Source organism: Dermacentor silvarum, chromosome 1 (assembly GCF_013339745.2).
Source record: "Dermacentor silvarum isolate Dsil-2018 chromosome 1, BIME_Dsil_1.4, whole genome shotgun sequence".
Lineage (NCBI taxonomy): Eukaryota > Metazoa > Arthropoda > Arachnida > Ixodida > Ixodidae > Dermacentor > Dermacentor silvarum.
Genome location: NC_051154.1, coordinates 400,147,891 through 400,162,242, shown reverse-complemented (window position 1 = coordinate 400,162,242; position 14,352 = coordinate 400,147,891). Strand labels below are relative to the sequence as shown.

The 14,352-nt window shown below is 45.4% G+C and overlaps 1 protein-coding gene across 1 annotated transcript in view; it reads left to right on the top strand.

Annotated features, from left to right (window-relative positions):
• Positions 1-14,352, top strand: part of LOC119437544 (protein Dr1) — an 82,995-nt gene that overhangs the window by 6,413 nt on the left and 62,230 nt on the right. The window contains exon 3 of the mRNA XM_037704542.2: positions 9,575-9,790. Within this exon, the coding sequence (XP_037560470.1) occupies positions 9,575-9,790 (216 nt within the window). The remainder of the gene's footprint in view (positions 1-9,574; positions 9,791-14,352) is intronic.

Genomic DNA, 14,352 nt, shown 5'->3' with positions numbered 1-14,352 from the left:
GGTAGACCTGAACCCTCAAGGAACAATTCTGATGACTGCCTTCAATGTTTGGGACACTTGAGGAAAGCCCACGCAGCGTCTACGTCTTATCAGAAGCGCCTTGAATCCACCTTTTTCGTTTTCCTGTGCTGCCCTCTGCCGCACGCCGCTGGAAACGTGGAATGGTACCGGGGCTTTTCGCCGGTTGATTTGTGTACCTGCGCCCATGTTGAGTGCGCATTGGTTGTGCGTTTCGTGGATGGCAACTAATTATTAATGGCTTCTCCGGGACACCCTGTCGTTCCTGGAAGCCACGTAGCACTCGCCAACTATTTATGTTTACGGCGAACAGGCGCCGTTTTCTTCACAGTGTGGTCGATAAAGGCTTGCCGTCGCGGCTGCTTTGGAGTTTGTTTTCGCTCCTTTATGCACCTTGCTTTCTTTTAATTCTTTTTACACATTCTTTAGACATTTCACATAAATAAAAAGTCTGAGCGCACAGCCTTCCGCGTCGGATTTCACAAAGCGGTGCACTTGTTTACATCGACACCTACAGCCACAGATCGTTGTTAGCGTCAAATATTGGGGAAAAGGTGCATCGCTGATATGAAATGTCAAAACGTAGAATAAAACACATATCTGCGCTTATGAGCTGCGTTGTTCCACCGTGAGACGAGTCAGTATGAGCGGCTGAGCCACCTTAACAACGGTGACTGATCCGGTTACATACGTATATCTGGTAGTTAATTTATTACTGATTCTCGCTTTTCTCTAACTTCATCATACTTTTAGTTTGCCCATGTCGTAAGCATTATTATAGAAAACTGTGCTCGCATAAGCGCTCATTTAAAGGCCCTGTTCTCCCGCGAAAACTCGGATGCCATCGGTGACGCCGTTGGTATATAACTGAGTGAGGCGGTTGTTTGTGCTGCTGTACCGAATGCACCGTCTCTTGTTACACGTTTGACGCAGAGGTAAACAGTATATCTCGGGAATTAAGAAATGTGTCAGCATGACAACACGTACAGACCCACCCATCTACGTTGCGAATTCGACCGGCAGCCTACGGGAACGGCAACGTACAGATGTTGGCACAGCCTTTGGGCACAGCGCTGTGTCCCCGCTTGCATCTTATTGTATACGCGCCGCGCGAAGCGAAGAGTAGTTTATTTCAAATCACTAAGGCCAGCACTGAACTATAAAAGCAGTTTCCTTCGCCCTAATTTGTTTACTTTTCAGTTCAGGTCCGCCTTCAGTGGGTGCACGAACTCGATGGCGCCAAGCCTAACCTTCACTGAACAGGATCAACATTGGCTCAAATTTCATGTGCAAGGCTTGAGAGGGTTGAAGCTTGTGCATTTTAGCTTCGTAGGCATGTTTTCACTCACTTTGAGTGTGATTATTTATCTATACAAACGAAGGCGTCGCGGCTATCGTGTATCGGTTCAACGGCCGATCGTGCGAGGTTCGGTCGAACGATGGTCGGCACGCTGATTTAACGGTGCCGTCGACAAGAAAGCCCGTTGCAGTATGATAACTCGTGCTCATCGGTTGTATCGTTGTCGGTCTATTATGATAAAATGGTTTCAGCGACACACTGTGCTGAATAGGCGGCCAATCGTTGGCGTAAGCGTCTCGTCGGTCTCGTATCCACCCAGTGTTACCGTGTCTTAAACGAGTACATACGTGAAGTCAGGTACACGCTGCCATTACCAGCAAGAGAGGACAGACGCTGCAAGAAGTCTTTGTCAGCAACGTGATATTTTTAAGTGTCGTCTATCGATAAATTTGCTATTATAGCCATCAATGGAATGCGGCAACTACGTGGTTCCCTGTGCAGTCACGTTTTCGGTACCGCACCGACATCGAGCTACCAGTGGAGTTTCAACGCGATACACGGCACGAGTGTTCGCAGTAGCGCACTTCCGAGCACGTTTTTTTTTTCGCGGGACTTTCCAGGATGGGGCCACGCGCCCGTGCGCGCGACCCTTTCAAACCGTTTCGCGACTAAGCATGCGCCATCGGGCTGTGAAAAAGGCGGATTATTGACGCTGCTGCCAGTGAATGTTGGTCCACAAAAAATCCAGGTTGTCATGTCAAGTTTATTGAAATACATGATCACAAAGTTGGCACGAGAAGCACAGCGTTCCACTTCAGAGGTCTCGGTTTAAGCCCTCGGTATGCCATGGATCCAACAGATGCGTATGGCTGGTGACGACAGAGCCCAAACAAGAAAGACGTGTGCATTGACGGGGCAGTACGTGCCAAGAAGATTTATGACTCGCTGAATACGAGAGTCTGTCAAAGACGGTGAATGTGGACATTTAAATGGCATTGTCCAAGTTTTATTCGTTTCATCCGAAGAGGGTTCTGCTTGCTCCCGACCAAGAAGTGTGCCTTTGTGGGTATTGTGCAAATGCCGAGCTCAGCGTTTCTGGACTAAAAATTTTGTATGGGTGATGTGTATAGCACCATCGAGAACTTGAAAGAACTGCATCTGCTCCTCTCCAACAGTGAAATGCCATCTAGGTGACTGAGAAATGTGTCCTATGAGCGATTGAATAACTACGAGAAGATTGGGGGGCCCCACACGAGGCTGAGGTCACGTGCGGTGTGGGAAAATGGAGACATTGTAAAGAAACCATTGCAACCGACTTCGTTTGTAAAGGAACTCGCTAAGTGGATCTCCAAGTGGGTTCTGCACGACTATACAGGGTGTCCCAGCTATCACGCAGCACGATTTAAAAAAAAGGAACGGCATTACGCGAAGCAAATCTAGTGCGTATTGTTTCCAGTACAGCAGAGTAGCCGCTAGTAATTTTTTCATTACTGAGATTTGTTTAGGCAATTGTAATTGTCCAACTAGAGAAGTGCTGTCCTGATTATCAAAGTGTCAATGAGAAAGATGTAGAGCAACACGAAAAACTCCCCGATACAGCTTTCTGTTGCTCAATACGTGCTACATAAAAGTGTTTTTGCGAGCGTGAAAGAAGCCGGCGAATACATGCAAAGTGCCTCGAGCAGCCAGTCGCGCGGTGCGTGTATTCGTGGGCTTCTTTCACACTTGAAAAAACACATTTATGTAGCATGTATTGAGCAACAGAAAGCTGTATCGGGGAGTTTTTCGTGTTGCGCTACAATTTTCTCATTGACACTGATTATTAGGACAGTACTTCTCGAGTTAGGTAATCAATTACAATTAGCTAATTAAATCTCAGTAACAAAAAAATACTAGCGGCTACTCTACTGTACTGGAAACAATACGCACTAGATTTGCTTCACGTAACGCTGTTCCTCTTTTTTTAAATTGGGCTGCATGATGGTTGGGACGTATACAGTAGAACCTCGGTGATACGAATCTCACGGGGTCGCGTGAAATATTCGTATCACCCAAAAATTGTATCATCAAAACATACACAAAATCAAGGAAAAATTCTAGCAGCAAAAAATTTCTAATAGTGGAACCCCCTCACTGCTGCGTTTTCCCGGCTGCTATGTCGCATTTTCGTGATCCCGACCTAAGTCCTACACACTTACTTTCATGTATTAAGTTCCCCTCGATACTTCGCCAATTTGTGATTTTTCTGCATCTTCAACAACACGCGCATGTTTGAACGTTTCGTGACAGTCAACAGAGTAGGCGAGTGACTAGCGATGCAACGTCTGTGCTCACGGAGTGCTGGCGCAAGACAGGGGTAACTGGAGATCGCAGGGTCCTGCAGTGGACATGAATATAGGCTGATGATGATCACGGAGTGCAGAACATGTACGTTTACCGCAGTTAATGCTTGCCTCGCAGAACAACCCAAATGTATTTCTCGACCACAACATCACAGGCTAATGAAGAGTAAATAAACACCCTGATAATTTTTTGCACTGATTTCAAGTGTATAAATTGTGGAAGTTACCAGTTGATTTTAAACATTTTGCACAATGTGTGATGAGCTGGTGCCACAAATGTTTAAAGGAAAAATAACTCCAACATTATATCCACTGCTAAAGTAGGGCTTCCTAGGAATGGGGTCATTCTGTATGGAGAGTGTAATGAGGTACTGATCTTCCCGAGCCTTTGAATGGATGGCAACATTCTTTCCCCATCAGTACGCAGCTGGGTCTGCCTTTGCGTGGGCCGAGTAAACAGTGGAGCTGGCACACTTGGGTGCAGTGCTGACACAAGGATGGCTGTTTAGCATTTGCATGAGACCCAGTATGCTTTATCGGGGGCCGTTATTAATTTTGGTTTGGGTTCAATTATAGGGAAGCTTGCGTTTGACGTCCTGCTTTGTACGTTAGCTGTGGTGGCACCTCGTCCTGTGTACTATATTCTTGCCGAATGAAACATGCTAGGCAATGGGTTCCCCACCATGCTCACATTTTCTTTTTTTATTGCACATTTAAATTCTTGAGTGACCTAGTTGAAGAAAAAAATGCACAATACTTTTTAACTGACAACAAAGTGACAAAAATTTGTTTAATTTGTGCAGTTTTACGCATGGTTTATTGTTGAATTCATAGAGTACCACGTTAATTGTTTTACATTTTGTAATATTCACACAGCTTCTCTTGAATAGCTTTGATGCAACTAGGACTCATGTTTTGAAACATTTCATTTAATTTTCTATATCACGCGTTGCACTGAGGGTGCCATCCTAGGATGGACATTGGTGCGGTGGCCTTAGATGAACGGCCAAAGAATGAGGAGATGAAGAAGAGGAGCGCACCATGTACACACCCACAAGGAAACTCAATTGTGCACATTCAACATAAAATTGAAACGAGAAACTTGCAGTTTGTTGTCGGTGCAAGGAAAGACACATGTGCGGAAGGATCGCCTGTTTGCCTGCGTCGTAACCAGGGAGAGAGCCACGAGGGTGAGCGGATCACCACCTTTAACGGGAAACGGCAGAATGTGGATTAAACAGCGAAGCATAAGTGGGCTCCCCAACTGTACTGCGGGTGCAGTTTAGCGAAAAATGAGTGTTGTTGAAAGCCCAGGGGCGGCAGTGCAATGAGAATTTTTCGACAAGTCGCGCAAGGTTGCAGCATGTTAGGCAGACAATTCGTTCCGAAAATGCACTTTTTTTCTTTTTTCGAGTGTTCAGTTGCTGCTGTACAGGTGCTCACAAAATAACTCGGAGCACCACACTGATGGCCGCTCGTCAGCAGAGCACATGTGCGGAAAAATACAGCCATGGTCTGCGCTTGTGCGGCATCCCTGGCAAGCATCTCGATAGGCGTTGCGTCCAAAAACGGGCGGTTTGTCCCTCTCAGCACTGCGACAACACAGGCATGCTCGCGCGCTATGCAGCATAATCTGTAAGCACACGCGTAATCCTTGTGGCGTATTCTCGTCGGAATTTGCATTCATTCTGATACCCCTGCCACACAGGCAAAAGTTTGGTCCTGTGCAGGAAACACCTTTTTTATTCCGAATGACCCTTTGCAGTAAGGAGTTGCACCGATGACACACGGCATCGCACTTACTTCTTTAAGTGGTTCCCAAGATGAACGCCGCAAAAAGAAGGAAAAAAAATAAATTAAAGAGGCACTGTTTGTTAAACCAGCAAGAGAGAAAACATTTACAAAAAGCTGCGTATGCAGATTACATTTAGTGATCGTAGCACCTAAAAACATTTTTTAAAACAATTTTTAAACAATTTTTGATCGCTTACAATGCGCATATTCGGAATTCAACATGGTGGCGCTAGCGACGTGGTGCGAGTGTTTGTGAGTATAGCTAGAGTAAATCTTCACTGTTCGACAGATCGCATTACTGCTAAAAATTTAAACATTTCCATGGTTAAAAAAAAACACTTACAGGGCCCCGTAGTTTGAAATAAAATAGTTGTTTTGGTTATAGTGCGGTACCACTTATAGTGCGGATATTCGCGACTCCGGCGACTAACGTTATAAGCGGTCTACACTGTATAACTATTTTGTGTGCACTACGCCACGGCCGCCTACTAAGCTAATGCCGTCACCAGTCGCTGCCGGGCGCTTGCTGTACCATACGCGCATTTGCTGTCGGTGTTTCTGTGCAGTGAGGTTTCTTCGTGCTCCTATAACAGTGCACGGGTGTTGCGCTTATCTTGTTGGACTTTACGCAGCAAGCTGCTCGTTTCTGCAGGTGAAGCGCACTTGAAGCAGTCCTGTGCAAGCAGGCGGCAGCGAACGGTGGTGTTACTGATTAAAAAACGTGCAGTGTAAGAAGCAGACGCAAGTTTAAATATCGGCGAGTCCAAGTTTAAATACTTGTGAGCAAATGTGATCCATAGAACTACAGTACAGACCACTTATAACGTAACCATTTATAGTGGAGAACTGGCTACAACGCGACCTTTTCCGACTCCCGTTTACCCTCCCATAGAACTCCATGTATACGCTTACAGTGCAGCCGCGTGAGACGAAGTACCGGTTATAATGCGGCTTCCACGGGAAAATCTTACCGACAAGGGCGGCAGCGAGCACGCTTCTCAACAAGGTGCGTGCTCCCGGCCGACGTATGCATTATTCAATGCAATCAAACTCGTTTTTCGGACTTATTTGGCCGCACATCGGTTAATTCAGACTACTTTTGGAGCTCGGTGAGCGAGGAGCGCCACAAATATGTGACGCAAAAGAGCAAGAACGGCGCTAGCGTCCAACCGAAACGAAGCGGCGGAGTCCGCATCGCCACAGCCATCAGTTGAAATCGTATGTGAATGGTCCACAATGCATTTGCTAAAGGTTTGGGTGTTAAGATGTTGAAGAGCTGGTGAACGCTATCAAAATTAATTTTTTTTGAGCCCCTCGGTTCCTCTCTTCTTTTCTTTTATTCTTCATCTTACAACTTTAGCATGGGACTAACGTCGAACATTATTTGCCTTAGCTGAATAGCCCTTTCTGTGCTATTCCATAACTAAAAGCTGTCTCTTGCTTTTTTTTTTACTAGCTGCTCCAAAACACAATTTTTCTGCTCCACACATGCTCCTAAAACTCTGAGCTGTCCCACCCCCGAGTTTGTCATTAAAAGAAAGATGTGCTATTAAGGTAAAATTCCACAAGTGGCAGAACATTTTCCACCATAATTCCACAAGGATTCTGGATCAGCACTACACCATTCTTTTGAGTACATGCTGTAACACAAGAAAGTAGTTGGGTACCAAATAATGCAGGTCAACAATGTCGATGGAAAAGGCATATCCAATAGAAGAGTTGAAAATTGCTTCTGGTGAGTTCTTAATAGAAAAAGGGTCTTCAAAATGTTGCCCATTAAGGTGCCTCAGCAAATATTGGCTAACCTGGAGCCTGCCACGTTCTGCGTTCACTAAATATCGACCGGAACAGCATGTGTCTGGTCAAGACACATGCTGTCAAGACACTTATACATAAAGACACATAGAAAAGACACTTATTTTTGCTGTCAAGACACTGACAGCGAAAAACACCGCTAAACTTGTGCCTTTGCGTTCATTAACAGCCTTAGCCAGCTTTGTCAAGTTTAGAGTGCTGCACATTAGTATAGCACTCCGGTTTACCTTGACAGGATTGACATCTGAAGTTGGTGGCCATTGCTTGTCCCGCCTTATCCTGGAAAGTCCTGTGTGGCGTGGCAGCAAAATCGCTTTCTTTGTCTGCTTGGAGAAAAGAGTGGGCGCTGTCTCTGAAGAAATCCACGGCACTCCCTGTGTGGACGCACAGGCACTCTATAGTCTCAGTGAGGCAGTCTACTTCCAACGCTCGCGGTGCGCTTCTCCTATTCAGAGCCAACGGCTCAGAATTTTGGGCTCTAGACTAAACTTTGGTGCCTTCCTGAGGACCGACGCAACATTGTTGGGGACTGTCACATTGCCAAGAATTACCAAATTAGTTGGTGACTTCGGAGTCTGCGGAGCCCGTTTTGGAAGGTGTAGGAGGATGCACCTTCACCAGAACTCTGTGGTCTATGCTGCCAGTCGACGTGACCCTTGCAACTGTGCCTCAGCTGTCCAGTCAGAGTGTGGTTGCGCAGCAGTACACACGCGGCAAGTTGTAGCTAAGTCGTACTTGCTGCCAAAGCTCGGACATGACAATCTTGCAAATTCACTTTTCTGTGGCCAGGGGATGGCCCGAAGGGCCTGACCAGCATGAGGCAAGAGACCTTTCTTCAGGCTTCAGAATCTTTCACAGCATGTAGCAGTGGCAATATGGCTAACCAGGATTGAAGCTTCGTCACTGGATAGTGAACACATAAAAGGGCCATTCTAGAATAAATATGAGTGATGCAAACTCTCTGCTGGGCTAGTTGGTACATAGTTTAAGAATGGCACAACACAAAATACACGGACATGAAGGGCGGCGGAACGAGTGCCATCTGATGTATTCTTGAAAACTCGTGTCGGAGTACTGTGCTGAATCGGAATGCTATCTGTATGTGCATGCGCCTGATGTTTATTTAGATGTTTTCGAGAATAAATCAGTTGGGAGTTGGCACGCGTCCAGTCCTTCATGTCTGTGTATTTTGTGTTGCGCTATTCCTAAACTTGAACTGTGTACCAACTAGCCCAGCAGGGAGTTTTCATCAACAGTATAGACGGATCAAACTAAATGAGCAGCACCTATCCGAAAGTAGGTTGTATACAGGTAATGGGCATGGACTGTAGTGTATTAGCATGGATAAACAAATCAAACTGAGCACCTCTATACTGTCGTGCTCTGTACAGTGCATAGCATACAGGGTTTGATTTGATTACTGCAGATTGTGCTTGCCATTGTCACGCATGTGTTGCTGTACTTTCTGTATGCAAGTTTGCCTAAAAGAGAGTGGTGTTGCTTTGGTTGGTCTTTCTGCTAATGCTGCTACCATGCAAGAATACGTGAGAAGCATGCCCTCGACTGGCAAGCAGTGTTTGTGGTCGGCATTTGCTGAGCCACTTTTCCAAGCCTTGTTTACAGCAGAGCTTCTTTTGTGTGGGAGCCATGAAAGTGGCAGCAGTGGAATGCTGTAGATCAAGTGCCTGGTTCACTTGATGTGCACAGGCTGTGGAGCGGTTGCCATGGCTGAAGGTTCTCACTGCAGCTGTAAATTGAGCAGCTTACTTTCCATCACAGGGGTGGTGTTCACCAATTTGGCAAAGTTGTGTGTGCTGTCACAAAGCGAAGGTCTTCCATGAGCACCGGTCTTTCTTGTCCTTCACTCATTTCACAAGATTGGTGGAGTGACAGCACAAACAACTGATAATGTATAGAGAATAATTCTCGCAGTTCTCTTGTTCAAATCGGTTAATTTGGTCCAATATTTGGTTGAGTGAAGTACCCAACTAGATTTGCCTGTGATATAAATTTTTTGTAGCCTTCAATAATACGCTCAAGCTATGGAAGGCATACAGCTTATTTTACTGTGTTATCATTGTGCAATTGCCTCCCATCACACATTAAGCACTCATCTTCATTTAGCAGTTGCTATCATTTCTTATCAATACCTAATACTTTGAATTGTTATGTATTTTTTGCTTTGTGTTGTAAAGATTGCTCTTTAACTGTTCTTTTTTTTTTTTCTTATTTGACTGGGTATGGGTAATAACTTGAGGTGTTTGTTGTGGGGCCAGTCTAATGGGGCACCATGCAATCGCTGCAGAGGCAGCCAGTGCCGAGGATGAGGACCTCACAATCCCGCGTGCTGCCATGAACAAGATGATCAAGGAGCTGCTCCCTAATGTGCGCATTGCCAATGAGGCGCGCGAGCTCATCTTGGCCTGCTGCACCGAGTTCATCCACCACCTTTCCACCGAGGCCAACGACATCTGCAACCGGCAACAGAAGAAGACCATTTCTGCTGACCACGTCCTGGGTGGTGAGCCTATTTTCATCTTGTCCTTCAAAAGACGCTCGCAAAAGATGTCTTATTTCAAGAAAAAATAAGCTAATAATTGTTTAGGTGAAAATGAAGTCACAATGTTTTTAATGTGTGCAGTTTTATAAACGGGTTGCTATTGAATGCATGGTTAAACTAGCATAATCAAGTTTTCACAAAAGAAATGGTCAACAGGTTTGACACAAGGGCCCGTATTTTGTAACATTCAACTTGCACTTTTGTCGTGTGTTGGGCCAAGGGTGCATCTGCCAGGACGGCGGCGTCCAAGCCCCGTCTGAACCCAGGAGAATGACGGGGATAGAATGTGGCCCCAGGACACGTGGCAAAAGCGAGGCATGCCATGTGGGTGCCCATCAGAAAAACGAGTGAGACATACTCGCAGTAAGTCATTGTTCTACCAGTTATTGCCAAGACAGACTGTAAACTAAGCATGCATACAGGAGATAGATGATCTCGGGGTGATAGGAAGTGAGATAGAAATTATAGAAATCACTTATGAGTAACAACACACATGAGAACTCTGAAATACTCCTGGAATGGCAACCAGCGAAGTGAAAAAAGAACCTGAATGGGCGGCAGCAGCACACTAAATCGTGGGAGATAGCACCTCCAGAGCAAGTGTTAAGAAAAACCACATTTTTCTCAGGGTCACCCCTGTGCACATATGACTGAGACCACATGGATGTACTACCACGCTCAGTATGAGCTATTACGCGCGGCTGCTTTGCCACGCGCTTTCGCATTGTGTAGCTCATACCGAGTGCGATAGTACATGCACCTTGAAGTGGTCTGTAAGCCTCAAGGGAGGGGGCTGCACTGTATTTGCAAATTACCACTTCTGGCATACTGTGAGCAGAATAGATGCAACAACAAAATGTAGCTGGCAACTGGTACCACATTCCATATTTCCCATACTAGCTCCTAATAACCTAATAAGATTTTGACAGTATCCACTTAGGACTTGTTAATAGTTCATTAATAAACAAGAATTACACTACATTCTAAAGTAGCTGAGGACATGACCTAGTGAATAAATATTGAGAATGTGTTCTGAACAAACAGTGCTTAGGAAAATACTATGTGGTGTGTTGCACTAACATGGAGCACTACAGTTAGGTCAAGTTGGGCAAAGGGACAACCGATGCACTGATTTGAATGGAATTTGTTGAATTTGAGAGATGACGCTAAATTCTAGTGACTGCTAGAAAGCAAAATTTTGATTTGTGCCTGGAATTTTTTGCAAAAATTGTTGAAACCAGCAGTTAGTCGGGGCAGGGGGGGGGGGCTAGCATGCTGTTTTATGAGCCACCTGAGCGTGAAGCTACTTTCTCATGAATTCGTGAAGGTTCATCTTGGTTTCTTTAGGTTACCAGTTAATTTTCATTCATTTAGTTGTGCATTATGAGTGCTGTGTTATACCAAAGACGCATGTATCTTGTCCACTTTTGTAGATAAGTAGGTGTGAAACCATGAAATGTATTAACGCGACAGCGTTAAGGGCCCCGTGTCACAGAAAGTCCGGTGCCGGTGTTGGTGGTGTTGCCCATTAGAGAAAAATCATCCCGAACCACGCATCTCATACCACGCAGGCATCCGTGTGGTTGCTGCATAGGCGTTACTGAACTAATTTAATTTCTCAAAATAAAATGGGTCAAAAAATTCGTAAAGTACGACTTAAACACAACCTACAGACATGATAGCGTCGCATTGTAATTTGAATATACTAGAAAGCGGAATTCTGTTACCCGGAAACTCGCACTAACCCCTTTTCTTTTCTAGCTGGCATTTGAGGTCTGGGAGCGGAGCGGGGCCGCTCATTTCCTTGCCATACACGGTAGTCCCGATACAGCTTTCTGTTGCCCCGTGTTACATAAGTGTTTTTCCGAGCGTGCAAGAAGCCCGCGAATACACGCGAAGTGCCTCGAGCGGCCAGTCACGCAGCAATTTTGCATTTATTCGTGGGCTTCTTTCACGCTCAGAAAAAAGCTTTTATGTAGCATGTATTCAGCAACAGAAAGCTGTATCAGGAGTTTTTCATGTTGCTCTACAATTTTCTCATTGACACTTTTCATCTAATTACCGTATTTATTCGAATCTAGGCTGATAGTTTTGTTTTTTTCAAATAATCATGTACCAAACTTAGATTCAACGATTTAAAAAATGCGCCAGTTTTTAATTGAAATTACTAGTAAACATGACGAACGCACGAGCAGTGGCACGAGCACGTCTCTGTGACCACGTGACATCTGCAGTTGGGAATGTACTAGTGTCGCGAATTTTGGCGCTCCAGAAACGGACAGAGACAGAAAGCAAATATGTAAAAGAACATTTATCTCAAACAGAAAAATTGTAATGAAGAAAAAACAAACAGCAAACTACCCTGACACACTATAAACACTATACACACACGAGACACTCCAAAAACTAGCTATACATATAAAAAAACAAACAAGCCCTCAACTACATATTGTTCCTCCGCTCGACTAACCAACGCGAATTCACGAACAAACGAACGTTCTGCCATCGACAGTAGTGTTGGACTCCGGCTCAGCGTGGCAATAGACGGGCCTGGGTGGTTCCGATGCAACGTGGGTGTCGACCTCCGTCGAGAGCGATGATGTTGCGTTCTTGCGCCGAGACCCATGTGGCACAGGACGTGGTCTGGGCCAGTCGGCCGTTGTACCGCTGACGTGGCATTGGCAATTACCTTCGTGGCAAATGACAGCAACCGATTACGGCAACGTGGCGCTGGACTGGGGCCACGGAATACAGCCACGGCGACGCAGTCGGGGCTCAGGAGCTGGAGTTACTGGCCAACTCGCGAATGTGCCCTCTCCGGTCCGTGGTCCCCGAAGCTGCTGCCTCCCGTCTCCAGAGCACAGCTGGAGATGGAACTGCTTCTAGACCACGTCAGCAATGCCCGCTCATCTCCGCTGGCGTCTCCTTTTTCTTCATTTCTTATTTCTCTCGCCTGTGGGTCCCTTCTCTGTTTGTTCGGCCGACGTCTTTTTTTTTTTTTTTTTTCACATTGTCTTGCCAGTGCCTTATGACCTTTAATAAGCCGGAACTGTGGAGCAGCCGTGCCTTTGGATCGAAACGTCATCGGTGCACCTGGCACCTCCATCTGCAGTATTTCGCTTGCCACATCAGTTCACGTTGCACCGCCTTCCGCAGCAGTTGGTGTCGCCACAGCGCTGTCGCATTTACCGTAATGGCACCAAGATGACCGCAGCCGCTGAGCAGTGCTAGGATTACCAGGAGGGTTGAGTGTGAGCACTGAACACCACATCGTTACTACAAAATGCTTACGAATCATTCAGATAGCTCCCTGAGGAGGGTTTTTTTTTTATAATTGTACACTCTTCTGTTAACATGGGTTGGGGTTTTAATAGTGACATCATCGAAACGACAGCCTGGTGGTCACTTATACCAGGAATAACGAGTGTTGAATGCACTAGATCAGGTCGATTCATTAACAGCAAGTCTAAAATACTGTTTCCCCGCGTTGGGAGAGGACTAGCTGGTGCATTGCATACAAATTCACCATATTCATAATTTTTGCGTTGCTTATTCCGGTAACTGTAGTATGGTCCCATTTAATATCCAGTAAATTGAAGACTGTGGTATCGTATGCACTCTATCAATTATGCTTTGAAAACGAGTTCTAGTTTGCACAACACTGCTTCACTTATGCCAACATCCACTTGACTCTGCGAAGACCTAATGCTGCTATGAGAATGAATGCACCTCTTCTGTCCCTTGTGTAGCGGGTGTTGGAAATACCTCGTGATCACCAATGTCTGGATCTAACCAGGATTCCGTGCCGAGAATGAAGGAAAGCTTGACTGCACAAAATCTGGCTTTATTTTTCATACTCCTACAATTCAGTAGAAAGGTTGACAGAGCTAGACTACCTAGTATGGTCACTTATGTGAGGCTGCTTGCATTGTTACGTCATCGCAAACAAACTGCCTGTTCATGAGTAGGTAATCATACCTAAGGGTAGCCTTAACGCCGTCCTGTTTATGTACATTTGCATAGTCCCACAAAATATTTCTTTTCTTTCATCCTGCTTCCGAAAAGTCTTCAGAAATACCTGTGGCAGTACCCTTTAACTTTATTGCGTTGCTTAGAATGCGCTGCTTTTCTTTAAACGAGGCAAATTTTGCATAAATAGGTCTACTCCTACCAGTGCGAAAGCGTCCTAACCGCTGAGCCCTTTCTATTTTAACAGTGGAAATTCCCAACTTCGAAGAACATATATCCAAGATTTGTTTGTCAGAGTCAATGTTTGTCTAATTAGCCTCTTTCTTGGGTATACAGTCGAGTCCTGCTGCAACGAAATTCACGGGACACGCAAAAAATTTCGTTGTGGCGGAACTTCGTTGACGCAAAATTTGTATGTACTACCGTATTTACTCGAATCTAGGCCGACTACGATTCTAAGCCGACCCCCCAAAAGTTCGAAGTCAGAAAAAAAAAAAAAAACTTACCTCGAATGTAGGCCGAACGAAAAAGCGAGGACAGCATTCGCAAAATGA